This window comes from Oncorhynchus gorbuscha, linkage group LG04 (assembly GCF_021184085.1).
Source record: "Oncorhynchus gorbuscha isolate QuinsamMale2020 ecotype Even-year linkage group LG04, OgorEven_v1.0, whole genome shotgun sequence".
In the NCBI taxonomy this organism is placed as follows: Eukaryota; Metazoa; Chordata; class Actinopteri; order Salmoniformes; family Salmonidae; genus Oncorhynchus; species Oncorhynchus gorbuscha.
The window spans coordinates 14,410,845-14,436,865 of NC_060176.1; the positions used below are offsets into that span (position 1 = coordinate 14,410,845).

The 26,021-nt window shown below is 44.3% G+C and overlaps 3 protein-coding genes across 5 annotated transcripts in view; all 3 read right to left on the bottom strand.

Annotated features, from left to right (window-relative positions):
- Positions 1-739: 739 nt before the first annotated feature.
- Positions 740-10,145, bottom strand: LOC124033698 (programmed cell death protein 5-like). Of its 2 annotated transcripts, XM_046345886.1 has the most exons (7): positions 9,952-10,145; positions 3,548-3,577; positions 2,726-2,769; positions 2,372-2,433; positions 2,132-2,223; positions 1,305-1,376; positions 740-1,229 (listed from the first exon to the last, which is right to left on the bottom strand). In XM_046345886.1, the coding sequence occupies exons 1-7, from the start codon at positions 10,015-10,017 to the stop codon at positions 1,182-1,184; spliced, it is 414 nt and encodes a 137-aa protein (XP_046201842.1). In that variant the 5' UTR covers positions 10,018-10,145; the 3' UTR covers positions 740-1,181. The 2 variants fall into 2 exon arrangements, with proteins under 2 accessions (XP_046201842.1, XP_046201844.1); XM_046345888.1 differs by lacking the exon at positions 3,548-3,577 and having other exon boundaries at positions 9,952-10,139.
- Positions 10,146-10,333: 188 nt separating this feature from the next.
- On the bottom strand, positions 10,334-11,978 carry LOC124033700 (5-hydroxyisourate hydrolase-like). The gene is made up of 3 exons (XM_046345891.1): positions 11,847-11,978; positions 11,408-11,543; positions 10,334-11,176 (listed from the first exon to the last, which is right to left on the bottom strand). The coding sequence occupies exons 1-3, from the start codon at positions 11,975-11,977 to the stop codon at positions 11,087-11,089; spliced, it is 357 nt and encodes a 118-aa protein (XP_046201847.1). The 5' UTR covers position 11,978; the 3' UTR covers positions 10,334-11,086.
- A 2,745-nt stretch (positions 11,979-14,723) lies between these two features.
- Positions 14,724-26,021, bottom strand: part of LOC124033699 (RNA-binding Raly-like protein) — a 79,879-nt gene continuing 68,581 nt past the window's right edge. For both annotated transcript variants that reach the window (XM_046345890.1, XM_046345889.1), the window contains 4 exons: positions 17,518-17,687; positions 17,086-17,199; positions 16,291-16,442; positions 14,724-15,697 (listed from right to left, as the gene is read on the bottom strand). In XM_046345890.1, coding sequence (XP_046201846.1) covers positions 15,659-15,697; positions 16,291-16,442; positions 17,086-17,199; positions 17,518-17,687 — 475 coding nt within the window. In that variant the 3' untranslated portion in view covers positions 14,724-15,658. The remainder of the gene's footprint in view (positions 15,698-16,290; positions 16,443-17,085; positions 17,200-17,517; positions 17,688-26,021) is intronic.

Here is a 26,021-nt window from a genome sequence, read left to right on the forward strand (position 1 = left end):
TTATATGAAACTATGGTTACACGGGAGGGAAAAACATAGCCTGTGTAGTATAGTAATCTAGTGTATCATTATAACAGGAACGCTTATTTTATGATCAAGAAGAATGACTCCTTGTCTGCTTTATCAATGCTGGCATTGATTTATTGGAGTGAACACTGAACATGAAACCAAATCTCCCATTAACCTATCTCCAAATATTCAGTTACATCTTGCTTGTAAGAACATTAATGTACTCAGATATTGAGTATTACCTGTGGCAGGTGTACAATAGAAGCAACCATTCATAAATCTGTGGTCTCACCAGACACCTGTACAATAAGAGTGAAGCAGGACGTTCTTCAAGTGCTGTCTTAGACCAACAACTGAGATCATTTAACAAATCCTGCTACAAATACATCTCAGCCTCTTAAAGCACATATCGCATACATTTCAGAAAAGAGCCTTTGAACCTAATGAGTCAAACCAACTATGTCAAGCCTATACATTTCAATGTAATGCAACGTATAGCCTAATACACGACCTAGGAGGCCTTGTAAAGAATATCGACTACATTTTAATACAAACTATATTTTAGACTTTTTTTCTTTACAACATTGCTCTTATGTGATTATACTTGCATTTTTTTGAATGAAAGCAAATATAGTGCAAACCCATATGACCAATCAATGATTCTTCAAGCACTCAGCTCAAAGACAAAATATCTTCATGATAAAACTGTTGATTATTTGTGGAATAATCATTCAAATGTAAGGCTTTTTTATTTTTTAAATGTAAAACTGTTGAAGATACAGGTCAGCAAAAATGAATTAAAAAACAATGACTATACCCATGTGCTCTGTCCAGTTTGATGGTTTCACTATTGCTGAGTAGCAACACACAGACAGTATTCACAAAGCAGTCTTGAAAAATGCAACAGCAGGAATATACCCTAAGTTGCATTTTGTTCTGCTTCTTGTGGTGGAGAAAAAAATAAAACGTGGTGAAAATTAATATAAGAGAGAATATAGTAACGAGTTCCAGATGCACACAGGGGCTGATGTGGTATCCCAGGGTGCATCACTAATGCAGGGCCTTTGGCAAGTCAAAGATGACCGCCAACAAACAGAGCCCTGTTCTAACCTATGTCCTGAATCCCGCACTAAGCCAGCCGTCTAACTGGCTCCTGGGCTCCTTTCAACACATCAATCATCCTCCTCATCATCTGAGTCCATCACCTTTCGTCGGTTGAACTGTGGGTAGGAGGGGACACAGTCAGTTAAAAGCCTGTCGGAAATTGTGAAATTGTATTTGATCCGTGGACTCACCTTGACAGTTGTCTTTTTTTCTGTTTGCTGACTAACTTTTTCTAAGATGTCGATCAAACCAGTCTCTGAAATCTGAGAGACAATCCAAATGTAAGGAAGAGCCAATAGCAGATGGGTCAAGTCAGTGCTTTTCATAGGGAATTTTTCTTAACGTTTAAAACTTTCCGTTAAACGATAAGAAAAAAAATCTGAAAATATTATGTGAATTCACGAGGAAAAATATGGTCCTGCGTATGACTGCTAGGGGCCAATGCAGTCACTAGTGAAGAGGAAGAACCGGCAGGCCTTTTTTTTGTACAAACAGTTTAAAAAATAAATAGTGTTTACAAAACATTAGGAATACCTGCTCTTTCCATGACAGTCTGACAAGGTGAATGCTATGATCCCTTATTGATGTTACTTAAATCCACATCAATCAGTGTAGATGAAGGAGAGTAGACAGGTTAAAGAAGGATTTTTAAGCCAAAAGACAATTGAGGCATGGATTGTGTATGTGTGCCATTCATAGGATCAATGGACAACACAAAACATGTAAGTGCCTTTGAACAAGGCTTGGTGGTAGTAGGTGCCAGATTTTTGCAACACTGCTGGGTTTTTCACACTCAACAGTTTCCTGTGTGTATCAAGAATGGTCCACCACCCAAAGGACATCCAGCCAATTTGACACAACTGTGGGAAGCATTGTAATCAACATCAGCATTCCTGTGAAACACTTGACACCTTGTAGAGTCCATGACCCAATGAATGGAGGTTGTTCTGAGGGCAAACACAATAATAAGAAGGTGTTCCTAATGTTTTGTACACTGCTTTAAGTCCAGTTCTCTCACCTTTCCTCCCAGCTGGCCCATGCGGGCCATCTGTATGAGGTAATTCTCCACTGCTTTGGCCTTCTCTGGCTTCACCAGAGCCAAGTTACTCACTGCAAAACAACAACACATAGCAGACGTTTAGGCAATGGCGCCACCTATTGATAACCCTGTGTAGGTACTGAATCTTCCAATATCAGATCAATGATTCATTCACATTTACATTTAAGTCATTTAACCGGGGGGATATGAAAGACCTACATCTGGCGCGGGCGGACTGGTCTAGAACCTGAGCAAGCATGGAGTTCCTCATCTCTGTTTCCCTGTGAAATGACCGAACAGAAGATTAGATAGGCCACAATGGCTGCATTTACACATGCAGCCTGTGTTAACGAAACAAATTGTTTTATCACATTTACTAGCTTTATAAATAGTCTGTCACATAGTTTGTCATAAACCAGAGCTGCAAACTGCAGGTCAAGACATGCAACATTAGCAAACTACTGTGAAATAAACCAACATCAAGGGAGACATCTGTGTCTCTGAAATGTAGCTATACTCAGCGCTGAGTTGTGAATGCATGACAGGAATAAAAGATAGATCATGAAAACTAACCTCTGTTTGGCCTCCTGCTGCCCTTGCTGGTCATTTGAAGAGTCCTGGGAAGCGAGGGGAGAAAGAGACAGAAAGTCCACACATTACTGTGCCTTTTTCTTAATTGCATAAAATAAATATTTTTTTTAAACAACAACAAGAGAACAGACCAGCCACTGGATACGGGCTATTTGAGAGAATGTGTCTTTTATTTGCATTAGCCAATAGGCTACTGTATCACACAGCCATGCTGAGAGCGCAAATCAGCTCTCTTGAAGAGTAGCCTATCCTAATATTGATATTCATGTTTCACACCCATGGCAAAGCATTTTCAAACAATGGGATTAGATCCTTGAACAACACAGTTTAACCTGTACCAAAACGTGGTTCAGAAAACAAGCCTTTGCCCCCTCCCCTATCCCTACTCCTTTGGAGCTTGCAGATCTGAAGGAACCTATTGGTAGACTGGGTGGAGCCATCCCTGTATTGATTACACCTACCCGGTTCCTTCAAATCTAGCCTACCTCGAGGACAGGGATAGGGAGTTGGACTGTATTAGAGTAGAATAGAAAGTTAATATTTACAGGTTTCTGGAAAATATTTTTACACAAAAGCTTTCAAAATAATACAAGCTTGATAACCATGTCCCAAACCATTCACAATACTCCACGGTCTGGCATTCAAACATTTTATTGCAAACATACTTGGGTCACATTTCTCATGGAGCACAAGCAGAACTCCCAGACATGCTGCATTGCTCAGTCCAGGTCATTAATTATACAGCCTTTTGCCATGTCACCGTCATCACACAATGTGCAGTACAGTAGCTGTACAGCAGCTTACCCCCGGAGTCATTTGGTTCCAAGACAGACTCTGAAAAATTAGCAACTCAAATTCAATGACAACATCTCTGTTGGATGAAAGGATTCCTAGTGTGACTATGTCCATCCCATTCCCAATCTTTTGATTGATAATCTCTGTCATCATGTCACTCATATTTAGGTATAACCCATTCATAGACACTAACAACCTTTAGCGCCTATTGAGGATAGTAGGGGTGCATGATATATCGGTGAACATATCGGAATCGGATGATATTAGCTAAAAAATGCCAACATCGGTATCGGCCGATGTCTAGTTTAACACTGATGTTAAAAACCGATGTCAAAGATACTATGCATACCTATATAACGGCACGTAAAATTTTGCGCTACACGTGCAACACTGCATTCCTAACCTAGCCTACACAATGTCTGCGGTGTGGATCGAGCAGTCAAAAAAGTTGAGCAGTCATTCGAAAGACTAAGAACATTTCAGCGAGACAACTCAAAAGGGGAAATCCATTAAAGCCAAGATAATGGGATTCATTGCCCTTGACAATCAACCGTTCTCTGTCGTGGGTGATGTTGGCTTTCGCCGACTGGTCGAGCACCGGTACACACTACCAAGTGCGCTATTTGTCAGATGTTGCCCTACCAGAGTTACACATTGATAGCGTCACTGCTATTAGCTTCACAACATAGATAATATGCAACGCCGTTTGAGTCTTTGCGTGTCAAAGAATATACAGTAGCACTGTCAAATATGTACAAAAGTCTGCAAACAAGCAAACCCTGGCCACAAACGATGTGTTTACAATACCACGTTGGTAATAAAGCATCATTTCTTTGATCGCAACTTCTGGGGTAGTTAGCTTTAGCTTGGTACCTAGCTAGAACTAATACAACCAGCCTGAAAACAATGACCAGTAGAAACAAACTGCAGTCCTTTTCATTATTCTTAGCAATGATTTAGGAAGCCTTGTGAGTAAGTATTAGCTAGGTTGCCACTTGTTGTTTGCCTATTGAAATTGAACTTCAGTTCATAAAAATAAATAGCTAGCCAGCTACTTAACCCGGTTGCCCAAAGCTAACGTTATAAGCAGCCAGCTAGCTTCAACTGGCTAGTGAGGCTCGACCGACCGGACCGGGTTGTGACGCTAGCCACAATAGTTTAGGCACAATAGTGGAATTTGCGATTTGCCTTCAAAATAAAAGTATGTCATTGACAGTGATACAAATTAATACAAATAGAATTATGCCATACTTTTATTTAAGGCTAACCGCAAAGTCCACTATTGTGGATAATCCTTATTATGGCTAGCTTTATTTCTGTACAGGCAGTGGCGACCCATGATATCTCTAAATATACAATTATTTATTTTTTGGGCTGTTTTACATGTTATTTTTGCATTATTGCGTATCACATATCAGTTTGCAAACAATGTCATGTTTTGCTTTCTTGAGTAAGGCAGCTCCAAAATGCAGGTGTTTCAGCCTAGCTCAGTGTTTTGTGGTGGAGTGGCAGAGCAGAAAATACTGAGCGTAGGGGTTGGTAATCTTCACTAGTTGCGGTGTGATTGGCTCAGTGTTCTGTCACTCATGGGGACAAGAAGGCTCAAGGTGATTGGCCACAGATACAATGATGTCAAATCACGTCCAAGCAAAGCTACGGTAGATATAACATGTCAACATCATATTTTCAAAATCTTAGCTAGCAAGCTAGACAAGCAGTCATCATGAATCACGTCGACACGTCTACTCGCAAATCATTTTCAAGCCTTGTCATATGAAGAGAAATTACAGATAAAACGCATTGGTGCTCACCGGCCATAAATATTACACAACAAATTGGAAATCACAAATTCATCAATGTGTGATTTGGAAGGAATCAGTGGCTAACTGTAAGCATTGCAAATAAATCACAATGTCGCTTCCCCTGCTATTCGGTGGAGAGGGTGTGTGGTCCAAGTCTGAGTTTAAGAGTATCTTTTCCAAGCTTAAAAGGAGAAACATTCACACTCAACACCATGGGCCAGAAAAGGTTGAATACATTGGCCATACCATCAATCCAGCATGAGTTCTGCCGCATTCAAAACAACTGGAAACTCGGGAGGGGGAAATCTCAGACTTCAGTGAGTTCAAGACAACTGGGAACTTGGGAAAAAAACGAGCTCTGACTGGGAAAAAAGATTTTGAACGGTCATCCAACTCGAATTCCAAGTCGAGAACTCTTTCTAAAGCTCCGACCTGAAGATCACTGACGTCATGATTCAACCCTGTTTTTTTCCCCCAAGTTCCCAGTTGTCATAAAAGCACCATAAATCCAGACTTTGATGACAATGTTTCATGACAAAATTTGCCCACAAGAAGGACTGCCGCGCCACCTTCCTGTTCATGTGAGCACAGCACAATGGTGAATCCAAACATGTATTTTATTAAGCTGCATAAATTATGCAATATGCCAATGAGATATGCATAATGTAGCTACGAAAGTAAATACTGAGTGTATCAAATCAAATTTATTTATATAGCCCTTCGTACATCAGCTGATATCTCAAAATGCGGTACAGAAACCCAGCCTAAAACCCCAAACAGCAAGCAATGCAGGTGTAGAAGCCGTTACTAGTCCATGCTCATCATCAAGCTCGAGACCCTGGGTCTCGACCCCGCCCTGTGCAACTGGGTACTGGACTTCCTGACGGGCCGCCCCCAGGTGGTGAGGGTAGGCAACAACATCTCCACCCCGCTGATCCTCAACACTGGGGCCCCACAAGGGTGCGTTCTGAGCCCTCTCCTGTACTCCCTGTTCACCCACGACTGCGTAGCCACGCACGCCTCCAACTCAATCATCAAGTTTGCGGACGACACAACAGTGGTAGGCTTGATTACCAACAACGACGAGACTGCCTACAGGGAGGAGGTGAGGGCCCTCGGAGTGTGGTGTCAGGACAATAACCTCACACTCAACGTCAACAAAACTAAGGAGATGATTGTGGACTTCAGGAAACAGCAGAGGGAACACCCCCTATCCACATCGATGGAACAGTAGTGGAGAGGGTAGTAAGTTTTAAGTTCCTCGGCATACACATCACAGACAAACTGAATTGGTCCACTCACACAGACAGCATTGTGAAGAAGGCGCAGCAGCGCCTCTTCAACCTCAGGAGGCTTGTCACCAAAAGCACTCACAAACTTCTACAGATGCACAATCGAGAGCATCCTGGCGGGCTGTATCACCGCCTGGTACGGCAATTGCTCCGCCCACAACCGTAAGGCTCTCCAGAGAGTAGTGAGGTCTGCACAACGCATCACCGGGGGCAAACTACCTGCCCTTCAGGACACCTACACCACCCGATGTTACAGGAAGGCCATAAAGATCATCAAGGACAACAACCACCCGAGCCACTGCCTGTTCACCCCGCTATCATCCAGAAGGCGAGGTCAGTACAGGTGCATCAAAGCTGGGACCGAGAGACTGAAAAACAGCTTCTATCTCAAGGCCATCAGACTTAAACAGCCACCACTAACATTGAGTGGCTGCTGCCAACACACTGACACTGACTCAACTCCAGCCACTTTAATAATGGGAATTGATGGGACATGATGTAAAATATATCACTAGACACTTTAAACAATGCTACCTAATATAATGTTACATACCCTACATTATTCATCTCATATGCATATGTATATACTGTACTCTATATCATCTACTGCATCCTTATGTAATACATGTATCACTAGCCACTTTAACTATGCCACTTTGTTTACATACTCATCTCATATGTATATACTGTACTCGATACCATCTACTGTATCTTGCCTATGCTGCTCTGTACAATCACTCATTCATACATCTTTATGTACATATTCTTTATCCCCTTACACTGTGTATAAGATAGTAGTTTTGGAATTGTTAGTTAGATTACTTGTTGGTTATTACTGCATTGTCAGAACTAGAAACACAAGCATTTCGCTACACTCGCATTAACATCTGCTAACCATGTGTATGTGACAAATAAAATTTGATTTGCCTCACCCTAATAATTTGGTCCCTTTCCCCTTCATAACTTAGCCTAGTGTTCTGACTTGGTGGTGCACATGTAGCCTATAGCCTGTTTTAGAGAAATGTCACCATTGAATATTGTATTAGCTTTCATTGTCTGCTTATATACCCCCTTTATTTATCCCAAGGTTCTGACTTGGTGTACAGGAATAATACTGTAAGAATGGCCAATGTTCTGAAATCTGTTGCTGTACATTTCAAAAGTGCTGAACAAATAGTTATATTGACTACATCCATCTTACCTCGCTCATTAACGTCTTAGTCGAAATTACGGATTTCCTCTTATCCGCTCATCATTCCTTTAAGCCATAGTTCGTACATCTCAATTGTCAGTAGAAACCACATCTGTTTAAGCAAGTCAGCCATATAAGCTATGTTTTTAAAAAAGGCAGTAAATGTGGCCAAATTAACTGTTTTGCTGCCAGACAAGGCTCAGCTGATAGCCAAGTGTAGCGGTGGTAAGGATTCACCCCATGGTGCTGAAAAGAAAGCTCTGCAGTTGGGACTGATTTATGCAGGCCCTAACAGTTTGTGGGTAGCGTTTGTCACCGTTATAGTGCAATTAATATATTGTTTAGTGTTGTGGCTTTGGTGGCATACATAAAACATCATAATAATGAGTTTGCCCCACCAGGATTTACATGCTAAAAATCGCCATTTTATACAGATAATCAATCTTTACTTGCAACTCTTTCATTTTTTAAAGGCCAACTTATCATCAATCCAAATGCCTAGCTACTTATAAATGGGTACATAGCTCATTTTGGGCTCCTCTCAAGGTCTTATGCATCAATGTTACGAGACCTGGAGAAAAACAAACGTGGTTTTATCAACATTTAGCATTAATTTAAGACCGGCGAGCAATTCTTGAATTGAATCAAAGCCAAGCTGAAGGTCATGAATGGCCTGCTGCACTGAGGGGGCACAGGAATAAATAACTGTCATCTGCATAGAGATGTAAGCCCCAGTTATTATTATTCTTCTTCTTCTTCAGGGAAAGACCAACATTATTCATGTAAATAATGAACAGTAAAGGGCTTAGTATTGAGCCTTGTGGCACTCCTTTGGTTATGTTAAGAAAATTAGACTGAACTCCATCAGAAGATATACATTGACTTCTGTCGTGCAGTTGCCTGAAAACGGGACGTAGAAATGCATTGAATTCTAAGTTGGGCAGAAATGAGCGGTTCAGTCAAGAATGTTTCCTCTCACGGCCTCTACAAGCAAGAATGTTGAATAAAATATTATAGTGTACTTAACCGGTTGTCCGTTAAGCAGTAGGAATGTGAAACAATATATCCACAGGAAAGTATAATTACATAAATGTTTCAAAGCCCTGGTAATGTGTTCAGACTTCTATCACATGAAGCATGTGTAAACACATGCACTAGCTCAGCAAGTACCCACACTTCTCGTGCATGTATTTTTATCTTCTGTGACTGTTTCAGGTGATAGAAATCTGAGAAGCACTTGTTGTGCTAATTAGCTCTCTGCGCTTTGAACACCTGTGCGTAAACACAAACGTGTTGTCACTGAAAAATACTATTGGCTGCAACTGTTAAAACAGAATACAGTAATGTGTACATTTTGCATTTGTGAAATTATTTAAACGTGATTTGAAGGTTGAGGGCTTTACATTCTGGTGACTATTTTGGCTGCCACAGCCAACTCACCTCTAAATAGAACGTGTAAGGTCCTTGGACTAAAAGGTATGATTTTAGGCACCTTTAGTCCAATATTGGGCTAATCTAGGTATATCTATTCAGTAAAGTGTTTTGCTTAATGAGCTGTAGAAATCAGTGCCAAACAGGCTTGCTAGATAATACAGACAAAGGGTGGCCTACTAACAATGGTGTTCAGTTTATTGTTACAAACTAGGTCTGAAAAACTGACATTCACACTACTCTCGCACATGTTCACCTAAACACCTGGACACATGCACTCGCACCGGGGGAGTGGTAGGGCGGGCACGCGATTGTCAACTAGTTAGCTGATCATTGTCCTGTTCATTACTTAAAATGTACGTTTGTTTCGTCTATTCATAAATGCTGATTACATTATATAGCTTACTAGCTACTGGTAGTATAATTCGTTTCTCACTATGGCATGAGTTAGCAAGCTAACGTTAGCTAGCTATCTAGTTACAGTATCTTATAACTACTTTAGCTAGTTAACTAGGTACAGAATTATCTGGCTGCTACGCAAACATGCAATGAACAGTAATAGAGAATTCGTTAGGTTAAAATACTATAAACTTGAACTATAAAGCTAACACTAGCTAGCTAGCGACATACTGAACAGTGGATCTCCATATATGGTCGGAACTATGCATTTTTGGTCCCCTCAGGTTCTCTCCTTACCCCATGTTTTGACTGCAGTTCGGCCATGCGTTGCCGCCTGATAGCCTCCAATTCGTCGTCTGCCATTGTGTTCGAATTGATAAAGAATATGCTTTATCAATGGTAAAATAAGAAAATCTCACTTCACGAGTTTTGTGGATCTGTTTCGTTAGGGGCCGGGCCCTGTTTCAGTATAATGTAATCGATCTCAGAATCATCCAATATGCATCCAGAATAAAGCAATCGAGCCACAAAAGGATGATCTAGGTAGAAATGATGAGGGGCTGGACACCTTCGGCCAGCCCATCAACCAATCACACTTACAACATAAAATATAATTCATGTAATCATACAAAAACATAAGATTGTAATTGTTTATTTTGAAACCCCACTGTCCAATAAAGCTTATACATTTTGTTAATATCAGATCAAACTTTTAAAAAAGTGTTTGCCGTCATCTAAAGGCCGGTGAAACAAATGACTGGGATCTCAGAGAATGTCTACTCTCTATCCTTTCTAGGTACCACATAGAAAGGATAGAGTTCTTGTGTTCTGTACTCAATAACTATAATAGTATAACTAGTATTACAGAAGAGAGTGCTTTCTTAGGTACATTTCTACCCATTGTAACTGAGGGATGACTTTCAACCACCTGAATAGGCCCAGGTGACAGGTGCGGGTCACAGCCCGGGGAGCATTCATCAGGACACGTTTTGGAACGTTCAGATGTGTATTCTTCATAACATATTTCTATCTGACATGTAGAACAAGGAATCATGTCAACTGGTCATGGCATTTCTATCTGCAACGTTCGACAATGTTTAATCTCTCGTGGACAGACTACGTAAACATAAATGGTTCCGTAGATCTGGCATGATTACAACTGGGTGCGTGAGATAATGAGCAGCATTAGTTCCGGTGCTTTGAATTAATCACAAATCGAATTTTGGAAGGAGACATTTGAACCACAGACTTGCAAAGCGAGAAGGGTTGAGCTCTTTGTTCCGGTTCCGATCTCTTCCTTTTACACATATGGATCCGGAACTTAATCAAGCATCTGACAATTACGCAAGACATCAGTTCTGGGTTACTCGGGATTAGACAACGTTTGGCAATTGAACGTGGCCCAGGCGAGAGATGGTGAGTGACAGACTCTCTAGATTCCCCGGTAGGTAGTGTAGGAGAAGCGGCTGAAGAGCAGAGGAACATTGAACTTCTGACTGTGTTCCGTTATGGTGAAGACTATCTGCAGATAAACACAGACCACCGATGTGTTAGTAACCGCTCAGCCAACCAATAGGAGTTACTGAATCATTTAGCGTCCAGTTAGCGATCGCATAGCTGACAAGGAAATAAACATAAGCTGATTATGTAGATATAAAGAAATATGTATGTCTAACTTTATATGTCCGACAGTTATACATTTAAATACACATATTATTTATGATAAAAGCATTGAAGACTGTCTTCAACTAACCTCGACGTATGGGTAGAAAGAGGTCTCTCCTAGACTCCCCCAGTATTGGCCCGTCTCAAAGCGCATCTTGTACACGGCTGGAGTGATATTTTCTCTGGTGATGAGTCCTGGGCAGCGCCCATCATCATTCGTAGTCCTGAGAATAAATGATATAAAATACTGAGTACATTCGACATTGGTTTGATGTGATCCTGAAATAAGCTTTGGCTCCTTAACATTACTACCGGTATAAATTAATATTTGATAATATTATGCAGCCCTACTGAAAGAGGCTGTAGGGGTGAATCTGAAATTGCTAAAATAAATACTAAATGTGTATTTATCAATTAAATGGATTATTATGGAGCTGCTAAGAAATTATTGTGTTAATTTCCATTCTATGTCTGTTAACTGGTGCTACAGCACCGTCTGTGGTGAGGTTACCCTGTGTTGAGGTTACCCTGTGGTGAGAAGGTTCCAGAGTGAAGTGGAGGGATCCATGCGATGCAGGCTGAGGGCCACGTGGGCTCCAGGGACGCCCATCCCGGTGTTCAGGACGTGACTGGTCAGGGGGCAGTATGGAGCTGCCATCTCGGCACTCTACAGCGCATACACCGACAGCATAGTGAGTAAGCATTATGGACATATGGCTACTGTAACTTTGCACAATATATACAGAACGCTGTAGGCTAACTGTAGCCTATAAATGATGTATCATTTGGGTTAAAATAGAAGGTAGGCCAAGCTGAACACTTAGTGTTTATGAGCTGAACAAACCCAACATGTGTTATATTGCCCATCTTTTACTTTCGCTTTATTACTTTCAAACATTTCATAACAATCCTTCAGATAAACGAATGTCACACGCCAATAATGTAGGTTTATAATATTGTAATACAAAAAACACTTTCTAAAAATCAAAAGCAATATATTAGCATACCGTGTATTCACCCCCCCAAAAATAATCCTTTATGTGCTGTAATCTGCTGGTACTCATGTGCGCTGCTTTCAAAGTCATCCCAAACCAGTTTCCCCCTCTATTGAAAAGTATGGCATTTAGAGTGAATTAACTGTAACAGATTTTAAGCACAAGTTCAAAACTCACAAGGTTATTCATATGACTAGGGCTGCTCTGTTTGCTGTTGTAATTGACATATCTCGTTGGGAGGAACATCAGCATTTATTAAAGGTTAAGAATATGCAAACATCCCAGTCACAAATGGCCCTTTAACATTTTTGGAAACAGGCTTGGGTCAAAGTGCACACTTTAGATAAGTCCTTAATAATGATAATAGTGAGGATGTTAGGCCTAAATGTCATTATTTGCATAATTGTGTAGCCTAACATCGGTTCAGTCAGGGTGAATAACATATCGCCTACTGCTCTACACAGGGGAGCAATCTTAAAAACATCCCAACACTGCTCTATAAGTTGCTTTATTTCCCCTTCAATCCAGTTTAGAAGCTAGTTGTATATAATGAACTGTGCATTCAGAAAGTATTCAGACCCCTTGACTTTTTTCACATTTTGTTACTTTACAGCCTTATTCTAAAGTTGATTACATATATTTTTTCCCTCATCACTCAACACACAATACCCCATTATGATAAAGCAAAAACAGTTTTTGTTAGTAATGTTAGCAATAAAAATAAATAATTACATTTAATTTACATAAGTATTCAGACCCTTTACTTAGTACTTTGTTGAAGCACCTTTGGCAGTTATTACAGCTTCGAGTCTTCTTGGGTATGACACTATAAGCTTGGCACACCTGTATTTGGGGAGTTTCTCCCATTCTTCTCTGCAGATCCTCTCAAACTCTGCCAGGTTGGATGGGGAGCTTCGCTGCACAGCTATTTTCAGGTCTCTCCAGGGATGTTCGATCGGGTTCAAGTCCAGGCTCTGGCTGGGCCATTCAAGGACATTCAGAGACTTCTGCCGAAGCCACTCCAGTGTTGTCTTGTCGGTGTGCTTAGGGTCATTGTCCTGTTGGAAGGTGAACCTTCGTCCCCAGGCTGAGGTCCTGAGCACTTTGGAGCAGGTTTTCATCAAAGATCTCTCTGTACTTTGCTCCGTTCATCTATCACTCGATCCTGACTAGTCTCCCAGTCCCTGCCTCTGAAAAACATCCCCACAGCATGATGCTGCCACCACCATGATTCACCGTAGGGATGGTTCCAGGTTTCCTCCAGACGTGATGCTTGGCATTCAGACCAAAGAGTTCAATCTTGGTTTCATCAGACCAGAAAATCTTGTTTCTCATGCATGGTCTGAGAGTAATTTCGGTGCCTTTTGGCAAACTCTTAGCAGGCTGTCATGTGCCTTTTACTGAGGAGTGGCTTCTGTCTGGCCACTCTACCATAAAGGCCTGATTGGTGGAGTGCTGCAGAGATGGTTGTCCTCCTGGAAGGCTCTCCCATCTCGACAGAGGAACTCTGGAGTTCTGTCAGAGTGACCATTGGGTTCTTGGTCACTTCCCTGACCAAGGCCCTTCCCCCCTGATTGTTCAGCATGGCTGGGCGGCCAGCTCTAGGAAGAGTCTCAAGGATGATCAATGGTAACAGGATGCACAGGAGCTCAATTTCGAGTCTCATAGCAAAGAGGGTCTGAATAATTATGTAACATTTTTTAAATATATATTTTGTAATACATTAGCAAAGATTGAAAAAAATTTTTTTGCTTTGTTATTATGGGGTATTGCGTGTAGATTGATGAGGAAAGAAATGTATTTAATACATTTTTGAATAAGGCTGTAACTTAACAAAACGTGGAAAAAGTTAAGGGGTCTGAATACTTTCCAAATGTACTGTATGTAAACTTTGTTGAAACTCCACTGTCTGTATTCTGTCTCTAAATGTTGTCTATCACTAGCAGCTGCAACAACATATCACCGAATAAAATTCTGAGTATGTGTAAATGTACTTCGCAAATAAAGGTGATTCTGAGAGATAAAAAGCATCTTGCTCTCCCCATCCTCTCTGTAACACTCACATACTGTACACACACAGTTTACACAAGTTCCGCTGTGTCTGATATTGAGCTTTACAATGTTTGTTGTCCAGGCAGCATTACACACACTACAGCATTGCCTTTCATCCTGTTTCCCTTTATTACACACACAGACACGGGAACCAAGCATCTGATTCCTATTTTCCCTAACCACAAACTCTAAATCTGACTCCTAACCCTAATTGTAACCCTAACCCCTATGCCTTAAATAACCTATTTTCTTGTGGGGACTGCCGAAATGTCCCCACTTGTCGAAAACTTCCTTCTGGCCCCCACAAGGATAGTAAAACCAAAACAAACAAACAACACACACACACACACACACACACACTAAAAAACACTCCTCCCAGAGGTGTTTTTAATCAATATGAAAATACCTTTACTACTGTGACAGTGTGAGTAGTGTTTCCACTTGGCTTCTTCATGAATGCAAACATAACTAACAAAACATCTAACACCACTGGAATTATAATAAACAATTATCATTGTTGTTTTCTTCTCGCTTTAAAAAACACGAAAAAAAAAAAAAAAAAAAATGCTGGAATAAAATCGTACAGTTGACCTAATACAGTAAAGTTTTACAGTAATACACAATATTACGCATGGACCGGGCCGGGGCCTCTCCTCAGCTCATAGCGCCAGGTACATAGAGGAAGAGATGGGCTACTGTCTTCTCATACTTAATACAGACAGGTAGTAATACAGCAGGGAGATAACATTACACAGACATAAGGGGGGGGTATCAACTGATGGACTCATGCTCTGGCAGTGATATGATATACATAAAACAAAGTAACTCAAGTCACCGAAAAACTATGATTGCGACATCTATAGTATGCTAATTTCAAATACCCTCACTCTCTCAATATGCATGTCAAATTTATACGAACTGGTAATCAGAATGTTTTTCTGGAAAATATGAAGACGGACTAAAAAGAACATAAGAGAATTATGAATATAGATATTATTTCACTTTCCTGTTCTGGTTAAGAATTACACTCTACAGATAAAATGTGTGTGTAATCTAAGCTTATCTCAGTGGTGAATATCCAAGGGAGATACTTGATTTCTGATCAACTGTAATTACAGTGTGTCTGTGTATGTGTGCTGTTGATGTATATGTGGATATAGAATACAATGTAACCGGTTGGTTCGACAGGAGTGGGGCCTCTGAATCAGTTGTTGGCATGGTAACTTCTTGACAAGACAAATGTTCTCTTCCTCTATGTCTGGCACTCCTCCGTTTCTTCTCTGTTTCCATCCTCACATCTCGTCCTCAGGGTCAGAGCTGTGGTTATTCATCTGTAACACACACACACTCAATCAGCAACAGTGTGTCAAAACACCAGAGAGTGTTTTGTTCAGGTAAGGCTCCCCTCTCCAGGGTGATTATACACAGTGATGAGGAAGGTCTGGAGGATAATAGTCTTCTATATAAACACCCACTCATCTGTCAGGGTAAGAGTATCCTGTCCTGCTTTCGTTTGTCCTATTTTCAATCTCTCTTTCTTTCGCTCTCTTGCTTTTACTCTCAGATGTTCTTTGTGTGTTTGAGTTGCATGTCAGTTATGAGTGTGAACTGTGCGTGGGTGAGATGAACCCAGAATGAGATCTTCAAGTCTCATGCTATTGATGTGTCTGTATTATTCAAAATGACTGATGGCTATGGATTTGTTGCTCTTGTCACTGTTCTCTTTGTGTGTGTGTGTGTGTTTCTGTGTTTATGTGTGTGGCGATAAGCACTTCATTTCTGCTGCATGGCGAATCACTCAGACAACAGCTAAATCACAGCCATCCATAGGACATGCTTAGGTCCTCATGTTGCTCTGAGACAAGGAGAAAGCACTCCCACTCACATTCAGAGATTCTCCACACACAGACATCAAGCCAGTTACCGTGTGATCATCGTCGCTGGCCTCCCCCAGTTCGGGGCTCTCTCTCTGGATGCAGTGGCGTGGGGTGGATAGGGGGAAGGGGGAGCGGTCACCGCTGCTGGCGGAGGGGGGGTACGGTGACCCGGCCAAACTGCCCTCCCTCACGGGAGACCCTAAAAAACATGGCGAGAGAGGGAGTGAATAGGAGTGAACACAAGTTCCCTCTATAGGGCAGATAAGTGTTGGTGTGCCTGTGCTCACTTTCAATCTAAACCATCGATGGTCAACTTCAATGCACTATTTGACAGACGAGAGGAGAGAACAAGAATGACAGGATAAGGGAGAGATGTGGAGAGAGTGAGAAATGGGAGAGGTGAGAGGGAGACAGAAAGGACAGATGAAGGAGTGGGGGACTGAGTGGAGGAGGATCGTAATTTACGCTGGAATAAATGAATATGAAGATGAGATCAGTCAATCACCCAAAGGCAATGCACACAGATAAGAGATAGAAAGGATGAGATGACACACACACTTTTCTTTATTTGTCGGTACAGTATGTGTGTCGTTGAAAGGGCAAAGGTGCAGCTTGTCCATGTGGCCACATGAGAGCAGCAGCTACAACACTTCCCTGTATGACTGTGTATTTATTCTCCTATAAGCCTTCTTTCGCCATCGCTGTACTTCTCACTGTCATTCCTCTGCACTGATTCATAAGAACTGTACAGTTGAAAGCACACACTGTTGCTTCCCCTATCATGCTTTACTGCTGTTTCCCCTGTCCACTCCCCTGTCTCTCTTTCTGATTGGTTGTCTCACCTGTGTGGTCCCGCCTCTGTGTGTCCATCCTGTCCAGGTTGTCGAGCAGCCCGTCAATCTGTGTCTTTATCAGGGTCAGCTCCCTCTTAATGACCTGCAGCTCCTCCATCCGCACTACAAGGAGGGAGAGGTTGAGGGAGGGAGGGGGTGGGTATAGAGCATGAGAAAGGGGGAGAAGGAAGAAAAGGATCCAAAGCAAGTTTCTGTGGGTGTTGGTAATATGGACTATCAAGGTGATGAGGGTGGGTATTAGAACAACATATACACTGCCTATTGGTTCTGCTCTGTTGATTTGGCCTAATAATGCGACCTGATTGGCTAGGATCCATTAAGGAAAGAGGCTGCTATGGAAGTGTTGTAATGAGAGAACCATCTTGAGTGTAGTGTGTGACTGTGTGTGTGTGTGTGTGTGTGTGCGTGTGTATTACTCACACTTGGCCCTGTTGGAGCTGGTGGAGTGGGCTCTGGAGCTCTTGGAGGGGGGCCTGTCTCGGCTACGTCTGTGCCCAGAGGAAGTGGAGGAGGAGCGGGGTCGTTTGGCCAGGCTAGGTCCCTGGGACAGGGGAGGTAGGGAAGCTGGCACGCGCTGGTAGTCATACATCCTGAAGAGGGAAACATCCATACACACTGTCATCCAACTACAAGTACTTTGTGTAGTATTGTCAGTGTGACTAGATGTGTATGTGTACGCATGTCAGAAAAGTACAGTGGCAGGATGTTTGTGAGTGAGTGTGTGAGCAAGCAAGCATGTGTGTGTGTTTGCGTGTATGGACAGTGGTTGGATGGATGTGTGTGTATTTGTGAATGTATGTACCTATGATGAAGGACACAGAGGGAGAGGGTTGACAGGATGGTGTAATACGATCTGACAAGCAGAGGGAATACACACACATACAGAATGTGTACACAAGTGAGAAAATAATAAGAAATAGTATCTGATAAGGTGAGGCAGAGGATATCCAAGATAGGGAATGAGGAAATGAAGTTGAGCAGGTTGTAGACCCCTGATACTCCTCACACAACCATTATAGTATTACCCTACAGGTTGAAGACCCCTGATACTCCTCACACAACCATTATAGTATTACCCTACAGGTTGTAGACCCCTGATACTCCTCACACAACCATTATAGTATTACCCTACCCCCTGATACTCCTCACACAACCATTATAGTATTACCCTACAGGTTGTAGACCCCTGATACTCCTCACACAACCATTATAGTATTACCCTACAGGTTGTAGACCCCTGATACTCCTCACACAACCATTATAGTATTACCCTACAGGTTGTAGACCCCTGATACTCCTCACACAACCATTATAGTATTACCCTACAGGTTGTAGACCCCTGATACTCCTCACACAACCATTATAGTATTACCCTACAGGTTGAAGACCCCTGGTACTCCTCACACAACCATTATAGTATTACCCTACAGGTTGTAGACCCCTGATACTCCTCACACAACCATTATAGTATTACCCTACAGGTTGTAGACCCCTGATACTCCTCACACAACCATTATAGTATTACCCTACAGGTTGTAGACCCCTGATACTCCTCACACAACCATTATAGTATTACCCTACTGGTTGTAGACCCCTGATACTCCTCACACAACCATTATAGTATTACCCTACAGGTTGTAGACCCCTGATACTCCTCACACAACCATTATAGTATTACCCTACAGGTTGAAGACCCCTGGTACTCCTCACACAACCATTATAGTATTACCCTACAGGTTGTAGACCCCTGGTACTCCTCACACAACCACTATAGTATTACCCTACAGGTTGTAGACCCCTGGTACTCCTCACACAACCATTATAGTATTACCCTACAGGTTGTAGACCCCTGGTACTCCTCACACAACCATTATAGTATTACCCTACAGGTTGTAGACCCCTGATACTCCTCACACAACCATTATAGTATTACCCTACAGGTTGTAGACCCCTGATACTCCTCACACAACCATTATAGTATTACCCTACAGGTCGAAGACCCCTGGTACTCCTCACACAACCATTATAGTATTACCCTACAGGTTGAAGACCCCTGGTACTCCTCACACAACCATTATAGTATTACCCTACAGGTTGAAGACCCCTGGTACTCCTCACACAACCATTATAGTATTACCCTACAGGTTGAAGACCCCTGGTACTCCTCACACAACCATTATAGTATTACCCTACAGGTTGTAGACCCCTGGTACTCCTCACACAACCATTATAGTATTACCCTACAGGAAAACAGTGCCACTGGATTTGGAAGTCTCACCACATCATGTGACAAAATACAAACAAACTACAATTGACTAATGAGTGTAATGACTACTAATGACTGAACATACTGAAGGAGGTGTGAGGTATGGAGGGATTGAAGGAGAAAATGGGAATGGAGATGAGTTGAGGAGAAGGGGAGAGATCTACTATGTGACAGAAGTTAGATTTGGATCAGTCTCCACTGTCAGTCCCCCTTCCTCACTCGTTCCCCCATCCCCTAGCTCCGTATGCCCATCTATAGCTAAATCTAATTGGTTCTGTCAATAGCCAATCAAATGCTCTCTGGCAGTGCAGCGAAGCAGGTGACAGGAGAGAGTGTATCACACGCTCACTATATAGCAGTTACAGAAACATGAGAGAGTGTATGTTGTATGTGCGTGTGCATGTGCGTGTGTGTGTGGGATTGGAGAGGCCAGAGGCTGTGACAGAGAGAGGTGGCGTTCAGCCAGGGAGAAGGACACATGTCAACCTACTGTTAAAGGCTAAAAACGAACCAATAAAACCCCAGAAAGGGGTCACAGGAGAACAGCCAGCCAATCAGATTCCTCCGAGGGGTCAGAGCTAGCCAATCACACACACCACACACTTTACAGGAGTCAGCACTCCAATCAGATAACAACCATAGGCTGTAAGTCAATTTAGTCTCAGCTTGACTGGGACCTATGTTAACCTGTAGGCCCTATAACCACAGCTTTAATGAAAGTCTTCCACTCTAAAATGAAGTACAGGACTGCCTACCTGGCTCCAGTCTACATTATCTAAGGGCTGGCTTTCATCCTAACTTAAGCTCTGCCACCTAATTAAATCCTGCGAGTCAGACTGAGTCACATTCCAACCTGAATGCCTTTCATATGGTATCTGCTTACAGCATCAGAGAGCCATTAGGGCTGAGAGCCAGACAGACAGAGACCTGGGCACTGGCTCCTGTTCTTAAAAACTGAAAGAGAGGAGGGAGGAGGAGGGGGAAAAGGAGGGTTGGAGCAAAACAGAAAGCAAGAGCGAGAAGGACACACCACCCTCCATACACACCAAGAAGATCCTGCACCACCAGAAACCCACCCCAGCAACCATAGCCCTGTTATCCAGTGCCCTGAGTGTATCCTACAGCAAAGCAGGGCTCAGAGACTCATGGACAGATTGGTTATTGTTTATTTAAATGTCCTATGTAAGCCTGAGTGGCCTTTACACAGGCAGGGCTGTGTGGAGATAGCCACCCTCTCTGCAGTAAGGCTCCAGGCAGAGTGCTGAGGAGAGAGAAACACACTTTAAACCAGCTGCAAACAGGATGCCAGTCGGGAAGCCTTGAGGTGAGATGTCAGTTTGGGTTCAGTGATTGAGCTGTAAATCGCCGAGAGAGACATGACTTTAGCGTTCAGTTGAGGAACATGTGTTACCCTTTTATTGAAATATATCTCACACTTGAGTTCCCTTGTCTCAGGAGAATGTATTACCAGTATATAACCAGATACAGCCACCTCACTGTGCATAAAGTATATCAACCTGGCCACCAATGTAGTGAGAGGGCTGGGACCGTTGCCTTTCAGCTGGGAGACTAAAGACTTATGGGAGTTTAAAGTCCTTTAGTGGAGTTTGAAGTGTACTGCTACTGTCACGCCCTGGTCTTAGTATTTTGTGTTTTCTTTATTATTTTGGTCAGGCCAGGGTGTGACATGGGTTATTTATGTGGTGTGTTTTGTCTTGGGGTTTTTGTAGGTTTTGGGATTGTGGTATAGTAGAGTTGTCTAGGTAAGTCTATGGTTGCCTAGAGTGGTTCTCAATCAGAGACAGGTGTTTATTGTTGTCTCTGATTGGGAACCATATTTAGGCAGCCATATTCTTTGAGTGTTTCGTGGGTGATTGTTCCGGTCTCTGTGTTTGTGTGCACCAAATAGGGATTTTCGGTTTTTCACGTTACGTTTAGTGTTTTTGTATTGTTCGGTGTTATCTTTATTAAAGATGTATCAAGATAACCATGCTGCGTTTTGGTCCGATCCCTGCTACACCTCCTCTTCTGAGGAAGAGGAAGAAAACCTTAACAGAATCACCCACCACAACAGGACCAAGCGGCGTGGTGACAGGCAGCGGCAGCAGGAGCAGCGCAAGGAGGAATGGACATGGGAGGACGTTTTGGACGGCAAGGGTTGTTATACTTGGGAGGAAATACTGGCTGGAAGAGATCGCCTCCCATGGGAACAGGCGGAGGCACTTAGGAGAGCAGAGGCAGCCGGAGAGAGGAGCCGGCGATACAAGGGAACACGGTTGGCAAGGAAGCCTGAGAGTCAGCCCCAAAAATGTCTTGGGGAGGCACACAGGGAGTATGGCGAAGCCAGGTAGGAGACCTGCGCCAACTTCCTGTGCTTACCGGGGGGCTAGAGAGCCCGGGCAGGCACTGTGTTATACTGTGGAGCGCACGGTGTCTCCAGTGCGGTTGCATAGCCCGGTGCGGTACATACCAGCTCCTCATATCGGCCGGGCTAGAGTAAGCATCGAGCCAAGTGTCATGAAGCCGGCTCTACGCATCTAGTCTCCTCCAGTGCATCTCCTTGGGCCGGCTTACATGGCACCAGCCTTGCGCACGGTGTCCCCGGTTCGCCTGCATAGCCCAGTGCAGGCTATTCCACCTCGCCGCACTGGCAGGGCGACCGGGAGCATTCAACCAGGTAAGGTTGGGCAGGCTCGGTGCTCAAGAGCTCCAGTGCGCCTGCACGGTCCGGTCTGTCCACTACCACCTCCACGCACCAGCCCTCCAGTGGCAGCTCCCCGCACCAGGCTTCCTGTGCGTGTCCTCGGCACAGTACCACCAGTGCCAGCACCATGCATCAGGCCTACAGTGCGCCTCGCCTGTCCAGCGCTGCCAGAGCCTTCCCCCTCTCCAGCGCTGCCGGAGCCTTCCTCCTCGCCAGCGCTGCCGGAGTCTCCCGCCTGTCCAGCGCTGCCGGAGCCTTCCTTCTCTACAGCGCTGCCGGAGTCTCCCGCCTGTTAAGCGTTGCCAGAGTCTCCCGCCTGTCCAGCGCTGCCAGAGCTTGCCAGTCTGCAAGGAGCCGCCAGAGCCGCCAGTCTGCAAGGAGCCGCCAGAGCCGCCAGTCTGCAAGGAGCCGCCAGAGCCGCCAGTCTGCAAGGAGCCGCCAGAGCCGCCAGTCTGCAAGGAGCCGCCAGAGCCGCCAGTCTGCAAGGAGCCGCCAGTCTGCAAGGAGCCGCCAGAGCCGCCAGTAAGCATGGAGCCGCCAGAGCCGCCAGTCAGCATGGAGCCGCCAGAGCCGCCAGTCAGCATGGAGCAGCCAAAGCCGCCAGTCTGCCAGAATCCGCCAGTCTGCCAGGATCCGCCAGAGCCGCGAGTCTGCCAGGATCCACCAGTCAGCCAGGATCTGCCAGAGCCATCAACCTTCCTGAGCTTCCTCTCAGTCCCGAGCTACCCCTCAGTTTCGAGCTACCTCAGTCCCGAGCTGTCCCTCAGTCCGGAGCTGCCCCTCAGTCCAGTGGGGCCCTTGTTAGGTTTACTAGGCCAAGGTTGGAGGCGAGGATCGGCAATCTAAGGACGCGAATTAAGCGGACTTTGTTGGAGTGGGGTCCACGTCCCGCGCTGGAGCCGCCACCGTGGACAGACGCCCACCCGGACCCTCCCCTATGGGTTTAGGTGTGCGGCCGGGAGTCCGCACCTTTTTTTATTTTTTTATTTTATTTCACCTTTATTTAACCAGGTAGGCTAGTTGAGAACAAGTTCTCATTTGCAACTGCGACCTGGCTAAGATAAAGCATAGCAGTGTGAACAGACAACACAGAGTTACACATGGAGTAAACAATTAACAAGTCAATAACACAGTAGAAAAAAAGGGGAGTCTATATACAATGTGTGCAAAAGTCATGAGGAGGTAGGCAAATAATTACAATATTGCAGATTAACACTGGAGTGATAAATGATCAGATGATCATGTACAGGTAGCGATATTGGTGTGCAAAAGAGCAGAAAAGTAAATAAATAAAAACTGTGGGGATGAGGTAGGTGAAAATGGGTGGGCTATTTACCAATAGATTATGTACAGCTGCAGCGATCGGTTAGCTGCTCAGATAGCTGATGTTTGAAGTTGGTGAGGGAGATAAAAGTCTCCAACTTCAGTGATTTTTGCAATTCGTTCCAGTCACAGGCAGCAGAGAACTGGAACGAAAGGCAGCCAAATGAGGTGTTGGCATCGTGACCAGTGAACTGAGATAAGGCGGAGCTTTACCTAGCATGGCCTTGTAGATGACCTGGAGCCAGTGGGTCTGGTGACGAATATGTAGCGAGGGCCAGCCGACTAGAGCATACAAGTCGCAGTGGTGGGTAGTATAAGGTGCTTTAGTGACAAAACGGATGGCACTGTGATAAACTGCATCCAATTGGCTGAGTAGAGTGTTGGAAGCAATTTTGTAGATGACATCGCCGAAGTCGAGGATCGGTAGGATAGTCAGTTTAACTAGAGTAAGCTTGGCAGCGTGAGTGAAGGAGGCTTTGTTGCGGAATAGAAAGCCGACTCTTGATTTGATTTTCGATTGGAGATGTTTGATATGGGTCTGGAAGGAGAGTTTGCAGTCTAGCCAGACACCTAGGTACTTATAGGTGTCCACATATTCAAGGTCAGAACCATCCAGTGTGGTGATGCTAGTCGGGCATGCGGGTGCAGGCAGCGATCGGTTGAAAAGCATGCATTTGGTTTTACTAGCGTTTAAGAGCAGTTGGAGGCCACGGAAGGAGTGTTGTATGGCATTGAAGCTCGTTTGGAGGTTAGATAGCACAGTGTCCAATGACGGGCCGAAAGTATATAGAATGGTGTCGTCTGCGTTGAGGTGGATCAGGGAATCGCCCGCAGAAAGAGCAACATCATTGATATATACAGAGAAAAGAGTCGGCCCGAGAATTGAACCCTGTGGCACCCCCATAGAGAGTGCCAGAGGACCGGACAGCATGCCCTCCGATTTGACACACTGAACTCTGTCTGCAAAGTAATTGGTGAACCAGGCAAGGCAGTCATCCGAAAAACCGAGGCTACTGAGTCTGCCGATAAGAATATGGTGATTGACAGAGTCGAAAGCCTTGGCATGTCGATGAAGATGGCTGCACAGTACTGTCTTTTATCGATGGCGGTTATGATGCCGTTTAGTACCTTGAGTGTGGCTGAGGTGCACCCGTGACCCGCTCGGAAACCAGATTGCATAGCGGAGAAGGTACGGTGCAATTCGAGATAGTCAGTGACCTGTTTGTTGACTTAGCTTTCGAAGACCTTAGATAGGCAGGGCAGGATGGATATTGGTCTATAACAGTTTGGGTCCAGGGTGTCTCCCCCTTTGAAGAGGGAGATGACTGCGGCAGCTTTCCAATCCTTGGGGATCTCAGACGATATGAAAGAGAGGTTGAACAGGCTGGTAATAGGGGTTGAGACAATGGCGGCGGATAGTTTCAGAAATAGAGGGTCCAGATTGTCAAGCCCAGCTGATTTATACGGGTCCAGGTTTTGCAGCTCTTTCAGAACATCTGCTATCTGGATTTGGGTAAAGGAGAACCTGGAGAGGCTTGGGCGAGGAGCTGCAGGGTGAGGGGGGGGGCGGAGCTGTTGGCCGAGGTAGGAGTAGCCAGGCGGAAGGCATGGCCAGCCATTGAGAAATGCTTGTTGAAGTTTTCGATAATCATGGATTTGTCGGTGGTGACCATGTTCCCTTGCCTCAGTGCAGTGGGCAGCTGGGAGGAGGTGCTCTTGTTCTCCATGGACTTCAGTGTCCCAGAACTTTTTGGAGTTGGAGCTACAGGATGCAAACTTCTGCCTGAAGAAGCTGGCCTTAGCTTTCCTGACTGACTGCGTGTATTGGTTCCTGACTTCCCTGAACAGTTGCTTATCGCGGGGACTGTTCGATGCTATTGCAGTCCACAACAGGATGTTTTTGTGCTGGTCGAGGGCAGTCAGGTCTGGAGTGAACCAAGGGCTGTATCTGTTCTTAGTTCTGCATTTTTTGAACGGAGCATGCTTATCTAAAATGGTGAGGAAGTTACTCTTAAAGAATGACCAGGCATCCTCAACTGACGGGATGAGGTCAATGTCCTTCCAGGATACCCGGGCCAGGTCGATTAGAAAGGCCTGCTCACAGAAGTGTTTTAGGGAGCGTTTGACAGTGATGAGGGGTGGTCGTTTGACTGCGGCACCGTAGCGGATACAGGCAATGAGGCAGTGGTCGCTGAGATCCTGCTTGAAGACAGCAGAGGTGTATTTGGAGGGCCAGTTGGTCAGGATGACGTCTATGAGGGTGCCCTTGCTTACAGAGTTATGGTTGTACCTGGTGGGTTCCTTGATGATTTGTGTGAGATTGAGGGCATCTAGCTTAGATTGTAGGACTGCCGGGGTGTTAAGCATATCCCAGTTTAGGTCACCTAACAGAACAAACTCTGAAGCTAGATGGGGGACAATCAATTCACAAATGGTGTCCAGGGCACAGCTGGGAGCTGAGGGGGGTCGGTAGCAGGCGGCAACAGTGAGAGACTTATTTCTGGAGAGAGTAATTTTCAGAATTAGTAGTTCGAACTGTTTGGGTATGGACCTGGAAAGTATGACATTACTTTGCAGGCTATCTCTGCAGTAGACTGCAACTCCTCCCCCTTTGGCAGTTCTATCTTGACG